The sequence below is a fragment of the Heptranchias perlo genome, chromosome 4 (genome assembly GCF_035084215.1).
Source record: "Heptranchias perlo isolate sHepPer1 chromosome 4, sHepPer1.hap1, whole genome shotgun sequence".
In the NCBI taxonomy this organism is placed as follows: domain Eukaryota; kingdom Metazoa; phylum Chordata; class Chondrichthyes; order Hexanchiformes; family Hexanchidae; genus Heptranchias; species Heptranchias perlo.
Genome location: NC_090328.1, coordinates 16,360,793 through 16,375,315, shown reverse-complemented (window position 1 = coordinate 16,375,315; position 14,523 = coordinate 16,360,793). Strand labels below are relative to the sequence as shown.

The 14,523-nt window shown below is 41.8% G+C and overlaps 1 protein-coding gene across 2 annotated transcripts in view; it reads left to right on the top strand.

Moving 5' to 3' along the window:
* Positions 1 to 14,523, top strand: part of asb5b (ankyrin repeat and SOCS box containing 5b) — a 57,736-nt gene that overhangs the window by 3,187 nt on the left and 40,026 nt on the right. The window contains exon 1 of one of the 2 annotated variants that reach the window (XM_067982519.1): positions 13,249 to 13,407. The exons of the other annotated variant lie outside the window; for it this stretch is intronic. Coding sequence (XP_067838620.1) covers positions 13,284 to 13,407 — 124 coding nt within the window. The 5' untranslated portion in view covers positions 13,249 to 13,283. Of the gene's footprint in view, positions 1 to 13,248; positions 13,408 to 14,523 lie in introns of those variants that run through there. 2 annotated transcript variants of the gene reach the window in all.

The following is a 14,523-nucleotide window of genomic DNA, read 5'->3' as shown; positions in this document are numbered from 1 at the left end:
GAGCACAGAGTTTCTAGGAGCAATTTTGTAACCCTATTCTGGCTCTCCTCTGAGGCCAGAGCCGTGCGATTTTGTACATTTTTTAAATATGATTTATGAGTGTGAAATTCGTCTTTCATTGACCAACAGAAGAAAATTTGTTTTCCTGTGTAATTGGTGGCCGAATAACAAAATATCTTTTATCGAAATTGCCCATTTTAAAGCAATTTCATTAACGTCACTAATTACAAAGAAAAGCAAACAATCTGACTTCTTTTGTTAAAAGAGGAATTTTGGGCCCTTGTCAAGAATTAAGTAGTACAAGTTCGCCACTGATTTTCCAATTGACGGGGTCGACATTCTACTAGTTAAAGCATGAATAAAATTTGTGGCCTTAATTTTAACTGCCCCGCCTGACAAAAACTGGGTGGGGTGGGGTAGTTAAAATGAGGCCAGTCACATACGCCCTGAATTGGAAATTTTTATTTTAGGTTTCCTTGTGGGCCAAGAGGAGCTAGAGTGCTCCTTGAAAGTGGAGTCACAGGTGGATAGGGTGGTGAAGAAGGCATTCAGCATGCTTGGTTTCATTGGTCAGAACATTGAATACAGGAGTTGGGATGTCTTGTTGAAGTTGTACAAGACATTAGTAAGGCCACACTTGGAATACTGTGTACAGTTCTGGTCACCCTATTATAGAAAGGATATTATTAAACTAGAAAGAGTGCAGAAAAGATTTACTAGGATGCTACCGGGACTTGATGGTTTGACTTATAGAGAGAGGTTGGATAGACTGAGACTTTTTTCCCTGGAGAGTAGGAGGTTTAGGGGTGATCTCATAGAAGTCTATAAAATAATGAGGGGCATAGATAAGGTAGATAGTCAAAATCTTTTCCCAAAGGTAGGGGAGTCTATAACGAGGGGGCATAGATTTAAGGTGAGAGGGGAGAGATACAAAAGGGTCCAGAGGGGCAATTTTTTCACTCAAAGGGTGGTGAGTGTCTGGAACGAGCTGCCAGAGGCAGTAGTAGAGGCGGGTACAATTTTGTCTTTTAAAAAGCATTTGGACAGTTACATGGGTAAGATGGGTATAGAGGGATATGGGCCAAGTGCAGGCAATTGGGACTAGCTTAGTGGTATAAACTGGGCGACATGGACATGTTGGGCCAAAGGGCCTGTTTCCATGTTGTAAACTTCTATGATTCTATGATTCTAAGTCTCAGAAAGAAGCCTTACGCCTCCTTTGTCCTGGGCTCCTCCCCTCTCCCGATCGTATCCAGAGCACCCCTCCCCCCTCAACTGATAGCCAGCGAATTCCGGCTCCTGCCCGTCGGCCAGGTAGTGGATCCTGTCTGGATCGGGCGGGAGTCCTGGAAAACTTATATAATTGAGGCCTGGTTGTAACGATCAGCCTGGTCTCCACGTCCCCAGGCTTCACGGGTGCACCACCCACTACCAGGGCTCTCATGCACCGTACCCACCTCTCCCCCCGCACCATTAAAATCGAGGTTTGTGCATCTGCTATTTTACCAAAATTATTAGCATGGTTAGATTAATGTCTTCATAAAAATAGTACATATAAGAATTTCCACAAGTGTATTAACCAGTACGCTATAGGGTTGTGAACTCTGGTTGGACGTATTCCTGAAGGTTTCATCACATGATCTCTCGCCTCCAACTGCCCCACGCCCACATTGCCACCATTGGTCGCCCAACATGTCCATCCTTGCAACGCACCGCCTTCCCACACCAAGTGTAAAGTGAACAGACTCTTTGTTACTCGATTAGATGATTCTTGACTGCCAGTCAAACAGCCAATGCTCCCATCTCCAATATTTGTGCAACTAATAAATGAAAGTGCTCAAAGAAAATGAAAACAACATACAATTTATGATTTTTCTCTTGGGTTGCTCGCAGCAGTTTCCTGGAGATTAATCTTTAATTCCTGGAGACTCCAGGCCAATCTTGAAGGGTTGGCAACCCTAGTGTGCCAAAAAAAAACAAAATACTATGGACTTTCAATCCCTAAGGTGAGTTACCATCTTTGGCTTTGATGTAACTGCTGGGCTCCTCCTCATGGGATGGAGGAAAAGCCAGAGACAGAGTCACCCTGTGCCACACTTCTCGTAGAGTGGCAGAGGCCTTGGAGCATTCATCGGGGGTACTTCATGTTGGTGAGCTTTGAGAGGGCAAGGGAAGAAAATAATAATTACCTTCAGAACAAGGTAATGAAGAAAATATTTTTTACTGAACTAGACCAATGGACAGATATTAGAAAGAATAGAATTTGGAAATAGCACATACAAAACAGCCGGCATATGTCCACTTACCAGCTCGTGTCAGTTTATCATGGATCAAGAGGTCACATCCCCATCAAAATCTTTATATATCTGTTGATTGAAGATTGGCCGGTTGGTGGTACTCTTGCTTCTGGGTCAGTTGATTGTGAGTTGAAATCCCACTCCTGTGCATAATCTAGGCTGACGCTACAGCGCAGCACTAAGGAGAGTGCTGAATTGTAAGAAGGCCAACCTTCACGTGGGACTTCAAACCAAGACTTTGTCTGCCTGTTGCAGTGGTTCAGGTGACCATTAAAGATTCCCATGATTGGGGGAACTGATTGGAGCAGCGAGTCTTTCACCTTGGCAATCTGGGTTCAAGAGACCGAGGAATTCTTAGTAGACTTGATGCTAAACATGTCCAACCAATGCAGAGCAGCACTCAACAATGCCAATAGAATGTTGTACTATACAGCCAAAACAAAAGTCAGAGGAAGTTATGATCAAAAAGTACAGTGCTTTGGTTAGACTGCACCTTGCTTGCTGCGTCCAGTCCTGGTCGCTGAGGCACAAGGAGGACATTCAAGTGTTGGAGGCAGTGTAGAAGAAAACCATGAGGCTGATCGCTGAGGTCCAAGAAATGCTGGAGAGATTCTGGCTTTTCTGCCTGGAAAGGAAGTGTCTTATAGAGGTATATAAGATAGCAAATGGTATGGAAAATGTAAAGCTGGAATATTACTTTATATCAAATTGTTGGAGTAGGACAAGGAAACATAGGTTTAAACTGGTAAAAGATAACTTTATGACTGATTTAGGGAAGTTCTTTTCCACACAGAGAGTGATCAACACTTGGAGTGGACTTCCTGGTAGAGTGGTGGCAACAAAAACTTTGGATGTATTTAAGAAGCAATTGGATGTGGCAATGGGGAAACTGTAAGCTGCTTCTGGATGCATGAACTAATATGGGCCGAATGGTCTTCCCTCATCTGTAATTATGTTTTAATCTTGTGAAATCTCCCCAATCCGATGGGGATCAATGGGTCAGATTTTGTGGCGTGTCCTGCTAGTTGGACTTGTTCGTGCACGCTTAGGTTTTCAAACTTTTTTGCCCAAAAAGTTGCTGGAAGTGCGACCTGATAATGGTGCAGAGAGGGCAACAGGGCATCTGGACCTTGGTGAACAATGGGACAAACAGTCTATCTCCTTAACCCATGAGATTTAAGCAGTGAGAAATAAACAGGGGAAGGACTGAGAAGGAAGGTGAATTAAAGAGGGTGAATTTAATGTCAAATCAGGTAGAGGAAGAGAGGGAAAGAAAGATTGGATTAAGAGAGAGGGAAAAAAAGAGACAGAAAGGAAAAGTAAGAAAAACATTTAAAATTTAAAATTTGACATTTTTAAAATCTCCTAAAACAATTCACAACCTGAAGGAATGAGACTCCATACTTATACATTTGCTGGCTTTCTCTGCCTTCCGGATGTTTCTGCCTCTCTCTGTTTTTTTTCTCTGTTTTTTTTCCCTGTTTGTTTTTTTGTTGAATGTGTATTCGGGGGTTCTGCAGGTGACACCTCTCTGTCTGAACACGGTGATTGCCTTGGCAACGGGCAGTTGCAGGGGCAGTCTGTAAACACCATGTATTGTTCTATATGTATAAATGCGTAGGCTTCAAGGAGCTCCTGAACATTTACCTGAGGAAGGAGGAAGTCTCCGAAAGCTTGTGAATTTAAAATAAAATTGCTGGACTATAACTTGGTGTTGTAAAATTGTTTACAATACTTATAATTGTTCACTTTCTGGGCCAGAGAGGTTGATTCATAGTCATTAATAATTATCACATTGTTAAAAGGGTACGTACACTGTTAATCACTCGACTTAACTTTCTGGGGTGAGTTTAATGGGCAGTTAATGTGCAAATGCAGCAACTTCATGAAAATCACAGGGAGGTTAAGGGCGAGATGCCGTTTTCACAAAGCTAATGGTGGAGAGGCGTAAATCATCCAGCAACTTGTGGCAATTCGCCATGGGGTGTCTCTTCCTCACTACAAATTGCTGGCCGATTTGCAAATTACTAATGGTGAGTCGTTCAGACACTGTTATTTTTTCAGCAAAATCTGGCCCAAAGTCTCAAGTGTCTGCTAGCTGTAAGGCTTCTGTGTGAAATGAGTTTGGGCGGTCTCAATCCTGGTGGACATGCGTCTACAGTACAAAAAAGACACTAATTGGCACTCTGACTCAGAGAGACTGCAGGATGAATGATGTGGGAAGAGGAAAAATAGGAGGTTCTATTCTGATATTGGGACCGAGGCATGTTGTTGAGCAGAGAAGAGAGACCCTTTACCCTACACCTGGCTGTGTTATACCTGACCTGGGACTGTTTCATGCTGACAGTGGATGCCTGCAATAGGAAGAATTCTATTTCCCCAGAACTATCATTCCTCATTTTAATTAGCAAAAAATATAATCCCTTGGCATTATTTAAAGAAAAAAAAGTTTGTGCATTTATATAGTGCTTTTCAAGCCCTCAGGATATTCCAAACTGCTTCACTGCCAATGAATTACTTTTGAAGTGTAGACACTGTTGTGGTGTAGGCAATGTAGCAACTAATTTCCGCACAGCAAGGCCCCACAAACAGCTATGAGGTAAATGAGCAGCTAATATGTTTTGGTGGTGTTGGTTAAGGGATGAATGTTGGCCAGGACACTAGGAAAATTCCCCTGCTCTTCTTTAAATCGTGCCACCTATTACATCCATCAGAGGGGCCAGACAGGGCCTTGGTTTAATGTCTAATCAGAAAAACAGCACCTCCAACAGTGCTGCACTCCCTCAGTACTGCACTGAAGTGATAGGCTAGATTATGTGCTCGTCTCTGGAGTGGGGCTTGAACCCACCATTTCTGACTCAGAGGCAAGAGTGCTACCACTATAGAAGAGCAGGGAACTCTCCAGGTGCCCTGGCCAACATTTGACCAAACCACAAAAAAGATAATTGGCCATTTATCTCATGGTTGCTTGTGGGATCTTGTTGTACGCAAAAGATCTGCCTCATTTGCCAACATAGGAACAACTCGCTGCATGTCAAAGTGAGTCGTTGTATGTGAATTACTGTGAGATGTTTCTGAGAGATGTAATGAGGTGCCATATGAATATGTGCCTTTTTTCTTTTAATGTCATATCTAAACGTCTATTGGATATGTGGTCAAATCAATCACAGAACAACACTGGCAATGAATTAAGTTACTTATGCTGCAGTAGCCTTATAATAGCCTCATAAAAGCCTCCTACTAATATATAGCCAGATGATATGTTTGTGCTTTCATTCTTATGATTGACTAAGCTATCATGTTGTGCAATGAGTCAGAAGCAACTTGGTAATACTTTTATTGCCAGTTACCACAAATGTCCGAACTCTATTTCCCAATGCAGACTGAGCAGTTGTTGGGCTCTGACAGTCACCAGATATTCTCTTGTTGCCTCACATTGCAAGTAGATCATCATTCTATTAATACTCTGAGTGGCAACTTGACTCTTTTCCAGGTAAGAATCAAAAGAATCCGTCTGAAATCCAAAGACTCTTTGTTGGAGCATTTTCATAATCTCACAGCTTACTTGATCACTACTTGGATGGCTAATTAAAGTGTACTTAAAAATGACTCCTTTGGGCTTTGGGTTATTTTGTTCCTTTGAATCCTACACATACCAAAGCCCGGTACTGACAAAAGAGATGACCATTGGTATGCAGACTATCCACACATGTTAGGTGATATCCAAATGTAGTTTCTCCTTGTATACATGGCTTTCCTCTGGCCCTACTTACTTTCTCCTCAGTAATTTTATGCATTTCTGGGTAAATGCTGGGAATGCAAACTGGAAATTTAGCCAGTGTAATGGGAAAGGAATAAATTAAGGAAAATATATGAAACCAAAAGCCTCATAGCCCAATATCACAAATAAATAAATGCTAAGCTTTTCATTTTGTTCCTATATTCATCTTGCTCATCCTTATTATATTAACTTCCTCCTCATATTTCATCACTGCCCCTTCATTTTTTTGTGTTTTCTCCTTTCCCTTCACTTTCAATATATCACTCAGCTGTAGATACGAGTGCAATTCCAGGGAAGATATAATAGATCTTTGTATAAAAAGAAAAGAAAGAAAGAGTTGCATTTATTCAGCGCCTTTCATGACCTCAGGACATCCCAGAGTGCTTTACAGCCAATTAAGTGCTTTTGAAGTGTAGCCACTGTTGTAATGTAGGAAACGCGATAGCCAATTTGTCACGAACAGCAATGTGATAATGACCAGATCATCAGCCAGGACACCGGGGAGAACTTCCCTGCTATTCTTCAAAACAGTACCATGGGATCTTTTACATCCACCCAAGGGGGCAGACATCTCTGTTTAATGGCTCTGAAAGATAGCACCTCCAACAGTGCAGCAGCCCCTCAGTACTGCACAAGAATGTCAGTCTTGATTTTGTGCTCAAGTCTCTGGAGCAGGACTTGAATCCACAACCTTCTGACTCAGAGTGCTACCACTGAGCTACAGCTGACGTCTATATGCCACATGCACCATATCATTTCCTCAGAACTTTTGATGTAAATGTTTTAGATTGGTTCTGATCCAACTCAGATCCTCCATTTTCACACAACTGACCTAAGGACACACATTAGTTGGTCCAAGTACAGAAATAATTAATTCATACTGGATGTCCTTGATTTAAAAATTGTAAAGCTGGTTGATGTGGGTGCTAGACTAACAGCAAATTGTTTTCATGTTTCAAGGCTACACTGCACAGCCTTTGAAGTGATAGAATCAAAAATTATTTCACATCTCCAGTCTTCCGACCGATAACCATGGATACATTGCATCAGAAAGATTACTTGTTGTGAAGGTTATGGTGGAGGTGTGATCGGATCAACCACAGTTTGGGCAAGAAAATCTTTGGTTTTAATCTGGCTGTGATCTCTCTAGATCAAAGAAACCAGCTCAAATCACCTTCAAGATTTTAAGAGATTTTCACTATAATTTTTTACCAGGAAGAATGCATTCTTTTACTATTTAAGTTTTAAAAAATATAATGAAGGGGTCTGTGACAATTATAATTTTTGTTCAGCACTAGTTGATCTCCCATTGTATTATTCAGGGATGAAAAAGAAGTTCTCTTTTTCTGAAATTGTCTTTCATTCTCACTTTGCATTCTGTCACTCTTTCTTCTTATCTTCCACTCTTTTCTCTCTCTCCCTTTAAAAGACTGCCAGGCACTTTACTTATTACATGATTATGATTTTGGCTTCTCTAGATACTTTTTCTCATGACCACCACAAAAGCCAGCTGCTATGGATAAGCCCATGCCTCCCATTCACAAAGGGAGAACCTGTGTGCAAAGTAATGTGCTCTAGTGAACAATAGACTTTTTTATTTGTCTCTGGATTACAAATAGGATTTCCACTATACAACCAGTCATTTCAGAAGACAATTGATATCAGTCATGGCATACGTTTTTGCAACAGATTTATTCACAAATGAGAGTCATGTACAGAAGCAGGCAGTGACACCGAGTTGTTAAATAGTACAGAGACTTTCAACTAGTTAATGAAAGGTTTGCCTGTTTAATTCTATCAATTGTGATCCTTTGCTGACCTCCCTAACAAAAGATGGAAAAACACTTTTCATGAAGGAAGTGGCCACCCTGTCTCTATCAATTAAAGTCCTTCTCAGAATTACGTAGGCATCCTACCTGAGGAGCTACTTATCCTGCTACTACTACTACTACTACTACTACTATTATTATTACTACTACAATTATTACTACTACTACTATTACTGCTACTACTACTACTACTACAATAACAACTTAGATAGCGCCTTTAACATAGTAAAATATCCCACAGCATTTCACAGAGGCGTAACCAGACAAAAACTGGATGCCGGGCCAAAGAAGGAGATACTAGGAGGGGTGATTAAAAGCTTGGTCAAAAAGTTAGGTTTTAAGGAGGATCTTAAAGAAAGAGATGGAAGTGGAGAGGCAAAAAGGTTTAGGGAGGGGACAAGGTCAAATCTGAGATGCTGGGAGGAGACGAAGCGTTCACAGCAACTGGGAACAACAACAAAAAATCCCTGGCTGGCTACAAAAAAAGGGGGGTACTCATGGCTGCTGGCATGAGAGTTCATGGCCACCAGGAACAGAAAGTGCCATCATGGTCGGTGGATGAAAATGCTGAGCATGCTCACAAACTGAGGGGCACTGATATCCTGTGCATGTACAGAGGCTCAATAGAGGCCTTGATGGGCACTGACCTTTAGAGAACACCGAAAGTCAATCCAGGGAGGCACAGGTGAAAAATTGAAGCCCTGGGAACAGAACAGTGCAAGGCTGAGACCCCCGAGAAAGGGGAGACCCCCGGGCAATGATATTTGTTGATGGAATTTGTAAAGTAGGATGGAGAAGTTTAGCGATTTTATTTTTGGGACTGTTTAATTTTTTTTATATGATTATTATATCAATATTTTTATTTTTAGCGGTACATGGGGATGGGTGGGAAATCAACAGGCTGTTTAATTGACTTTTCTCAGGGATTTGATTGGCTTTTTTGTAGCGGTTTCTGGTTGTATTCTGATTAAATTTAAGTAAATGCAAAAGTTTTTCCAAAGAGAATTTGTTTTTTAAAAAATAATGAGAATAGTAATAGCTTTTGATTGGTTGTTTTTCACTGACTGAGACGTTTAAGCCCATTGGGTATGTTAGAGATTTTCTCCGTGGCCTAAAGACACATGCCAAATGAGATATATATTATTGAACTGCAGTAAGACCAAAATTTTGAGTATTCAATTAATATTCTATTTTGCCGAATGGTACAACATCACAGTCCATACAAGAAAAACCAACAACAGTTCCCCCGATATATTTGTGTGTCATGAAATGATCATTGTCCATATAAAAACATTACACCATGGCTTGGGTCCATGGTCCTCTTGGATATTATTCTTTCGGGCTCTATTACTAACTTAAGTAACCTGGCAAAAATCCCAACTGTCCCTCTGGGTTACTTTACACCAGTGAATCACACAATGTATTTTCTCCTTTACGCTATCATACCATTATGTATATACATAAATCATGATATTAAATGGGAACTTATCAGAGTCCTAGCCTACTATCTTTATCCAATGAGTCAATTATCATAATACGTCTTTGTTGCATTTATTGCTCATGAAATATTGTTGTCAGATTCACCCATTGGATAAATATTATATCCAACAAGAACCTGTTTAACCTGTGTATTCAATTATTAAGGACCATAAGACCATAAGAGATAGGAGCAGGAGTAGGCCATTTGGCCCCTCGAGCCATTTAGTGAGATCATGACTGATCTGATTTTCACCTCAACTCCACTTTCCCACCCTTTCCCCATATCCTTTGACTCCCTTGTTGATCAAAAATTTGTTTATATCAGCCTTGAATGTATTCAATGACTCAGCCTCCACAGCTTTTTGGGGTAAAGAACTCCAAAGATCCACGACCCTCTGGGAGAAGAAATTTCTCCTCATTTCCGTCTTAAACGGGCGACCCCTTATTCTGAGACTATGTCCCCTAGTTTTAGATTCCCCCATGAGGGGTAACATCCTCTCAGCATCTACCCTATCGAGTCCCCTCAGAATCTTGTATGTTTCAATAAGATCTCCTCTCATTCTTCTAAACTCCAATGAGTATAGACCCAACCTGTTCAATCTTTCCTCATAAGACAACCCTTCCATACCCGGAATCAACCTAGTGAACCTTCTCTGGACTGCCTCCAATGCAAGTATGTCCTTCCTTAAATAAGGGCACCAGAACTGTACGCAGTACTCTAGGTGTGGTCTTAAGGAGTAAGTAAAGCCACATTCCTATCTATTATGCTATTCTTAATGGAGTAGTTGCAGCAGTAGCCTAGTAACGAATGCAGTACAGAGCAACAGAGCTTATAAGGAACATTAGGTTATTGGAGTGTTTACAGCAATCACATTTCCTCATCAACGTGTACCCAACTTGTGATCAACGCCAAATTTGACGTCATTGATTTAAACCAATTAGGTTCCTTGATTCTCAAAGTCACCAGGGCTTAAATGGATCTCCTGAGAGAACGATACCAATAAAATAGGGAGGAGCCTTGTGACCTATACGGCTTGAAACAAAACACTCCAGGCATCCTAGAATCAATCAACAATCCACAATGTAGTTCTTAAAAGAACCCAAGAGTGTAGGCAACACTTTTAAAATTGTACGCTTCCTCTAATTTCCCTCTCCCCAACATCCAATGACGCACACATTTTTAAAGAGTCAGGGCGGTTGGGAGGGTGAGGGAGGGGGAATTCTCCTCCAGAAAACTTTTGCAGTAAACATGGTGCATTCTACTTCATCTTAAATACTTCTTTTTTTTAACTTCGCAACTGACAAATGTTTAATCCATAAGAACTGTAGGGAAATAAATATGAGCTCCTTACTACTGGTTCTGGCTGCTTGCACCCTATTGTTGTTGCTTCATTCTGGAATTGGATTCTGAGCTGCAGGCAGGAATTCTTGATTTATCCCAAGACCTGTAACTCCCAATTGCAGCACAAAGTGAGGTCACAGGACAAAGCAGCAGCATCAGGGATGAGCAGCGATTGGGATCGGTGGTATAAGTAACCACCGAGAAAACTAGCAAAAGCTGACAACCAGTTTCAAAATAGAATCATAGAATCATAGAATGGCTACAGCATGGAAGAAGGCCATTCGGCCCATCAAGTCCATGCCGGCTCTCTGCAAGAGCAATCCAGATAGCCCCACTCCCCTGTCCTAGCCCCATAGTCCTGCAATTTTTTTCCCTTCAAGTGCTTATCCAGTTCCCCTTTGAAGGCCATGATTGAATCTGCCTCCACCACCCCCTCAGGCAGTGCATTCCAGATCATGATCACTCGCTGTGTAAAAAAGTTTTTCCTCATGTCGCCTTTGGTTCTTTTGCCAATCACCTTAAATCTATGTCCTCTGGTTCTTGACCGTTCCACCAATGGGAAGAGTTTCTCTCCACCTACCTTGTCTAGACCCTTCATGATTTTGAATACCTCCATCAAATCTCCTCTCAACCTTCTCTGCTCTAAGGAGAACAAGCCCAGCTTCTCCAGTCTATCCACGTAACTGAAGTCCCTCATCCCTGGAATCATTCTCGTAAATCTTTTCTGCACCCTCTCTAAGGCCTTCACATCCTTCCTAAAGTGCAATGCCCAGAACTGGACACAATACTCCAGTTGTGGCTGAACCAGTGTTTTATAAAGGTTCATCATAACCTCCTTGCTTTTGTACTCTATGCCTCTATTTATAAAGCCCACGATCCCGTATGCTTTCTTAACCGCTTTCTCAATCTGCCCTGCCACCTTCAACGATTTGTGCACATATATAGATCTCTCTGTTCCTGCACCCCTTTTAGTTTATATTGCCTCTCCTCGTTCTTGTGAATGTATCACTTCACACTTTTCTGCATTGAATTTCATCTGCCACGTGTCCGCCCATTTCACCAGCCTGTCGATATCCTCTTGAAGTCTATCACTGTTCACGACACTTCCAAGTTTTGTTTCATCTGCAGATTTTGAAATTGTGCCCTGTACACCCAAGTCCAAGTCATTAATATATATCAAGAAAAGCAATGGTCCTAGTACTGATCCCTGGGGAACACCTCCCTCCAGTCCAAAAAACAACCGTTCACCACTACTCTCTGTTTTCTGTTACTTAGCCAATTTCAGATCCATGCTGCCACTGCCCTTTTATTCCGTGGGCTTCAACTTTGATGTCAAGCCTATTTTGCAGCACTTGTGGCCAATTGGAAGTCCATATACACCACATCAACCGCATTGCCCTCATCGACCCTCTCTGTTACCTCATCAAAAAACTCAATCAAGTTAGTTAAACATGATTTACCTTTAACAAATCTGTGCTAGCTTTCCTTAATTAATCCACGCTTATCCAAGGGACTGTTAATTTTATCCCGAACAGATTATCTGGTCATTATCATTGCTGTTTGTGAGACCTTGCTGTGCACAAATTGGCTGCCGTGTTTCCTACATTACAACAGTGACTACACTTCAAAAAAAGTACATCATTGGCTGTAAAGTGCTTTGGAACATCCTGAGGTCAAGAAAGGCCCTATATAAATGCAAGTCTTTCTTTCTTTTCATTAACACATAGCAACCAGAAGAAATCTTCCCTCTTTCCCCACTTGTTGTTTGGAAGCAGCATGGGAGCTTCCTCTCAGTTGAGTGGCGATTTGAACTTGAGCAGCAGGGGAGGGCTGCCCTGCTCCAATGTCTGAACACATTTTCCTCCATTCTTTAATGTTGGTAGAAGAGTCATCAGGAGTGTAAAGTGCATTTGCCAACGTTTTTTTTGCTAACGTTAGCAAATGGAGGGAAATATGCCTTGAAGTCTCAGGGAATCAGTGGTACACAAACACACGTCTCACTGCATCTGAAGGACTTGTTTTTAAACATACGTTGTTTTTGTGGATTAACTGGACTTTGTACCCTCTGTGTTTTTGGAACTGTGCAATTTAATCTGCTTTAGGCTTTGAGCCATTAACTTCTTTAGCTCAGAATGATTATTTCTTTAAACCTCAAGGACTCCACCTAGCAGTTCATCTAATATTACAAGTCCTTCAGGGTTAATCGTGATCTAGAGTTCATGATAAGTCTGTGAGCATTAATGAGACAGGATTTTATATTTAAAAAGCCAGGGTTGTTCTTTACTGTTGCATTTTCCAAATGGCGTATCTGTGCATTATTGAAATTCCTCTCTCGCACAAGCCAGCTACTCCTGCACATCAAGCAGGATTGAATGAGCTGACTGTGCTGTCACTCCAAGCCAAAATGCTCCCTTTAATAACCCTGGGATAAAAATACTCAGGCATCCAATCAGTGTTGCAAAACCGAGCTAAACCACTCCCTCCACCCATGCACACACACACACACCAGCAATTCTCTGCTGTCAAGGTTTGCTGCAGGGAAAGCTAATGTAAACATGCCCAACAACACCTCAGTTCAGAGTCATTGCATTAATCAGTTTATGCACAAGAGGCCTTTAGAAAGTCCCGAGGAGTCTTCCAGCAAGAAAAAGACAGTCTGGGGCATCCTCACCAGCCAAGGTCAGTACAAACTCCACATGAAGATATACTACTTAACTGTGACTGTGTTATTGAATCACTGGTCTCTCATAGGAATAATACGGTTGGTCGAAAGCCAGGTAAATATCTCCCTACACCTAGGGAAATAGCTTGGCCTATTCTAACGTATTCCGGTAGAACTTTGCAGCCAGATTTGAAGCCTCTGTGAAATCACAGACCCAAGGAACTGTAGAGCAGTGTCAAAGGTTAGAATGCCCCCTTCCCCTTCATCACAGTAATCATACAGTGGTGTGAATGTGTACCTTCCTGATTTGGCCCTGGCCCAGATTTATAGTCAACGCCTCCAGCAGTGAACATAATGGAATTGGCATACAGTTAGGCAAGGCCACTGGTTTTCAGGGAAAAAAACAGACAGAATCATGGAACGTGATCCCCAAAACACTGGTAAAAACCTGGAAACACCATGTATTGAAAACATATTTCAGTTTTAACAGGCGAGGTGAAGGCAGGAGTTCGCTTGCCAAGGAGCATTGACAGAGCACGTGCGTGTTTCATTATTTACCAATCATACAAATTAGCATTCCCGTTGTGCTCTTCCACCACTACTTTTCAGCAAAATACAGGGGCCCTGAAATTAAGCCATGCGCGAATAGTTTATGAACACTTTAGTCTGAAACTCCTTACTCGTTTTAGTGGTGCACCAGCTCGTTTAATGGGTTAACACCTCCACTACAATTAGAGGAATTAGACAGACTGCTGTTAAGCATTTGTATGATAATATCTCACATTCGCAGTTTCAGGACCAGAGATTTTGAGTGCATTCAGAGTAAAGCCCTGGAGAGAATAAAGACCCTGGAATTATGCCACACGATGCTAGGGTGTGAATACTCAGCTAATTTGTCTCTTATTCGTATCTCAGTGATCATAGCAGGGCGTTAACCCAATTAAAGTAAAGAGCCCTGAATTTCATCAGGACCTGGGGCATGATGTGGCAGGGGTTGGGGGGGTGGGGGGAGGTGGAGCAGGGGGCTAAGGCAGGCAGAAGCACGGGGGGGGGGGGGGGGGCCGGAAAAATCTGTTAGGACCCAGACACCCAGAGTCTCCATCCACAAGAGAAGCCACCAGGAATTTGCAATG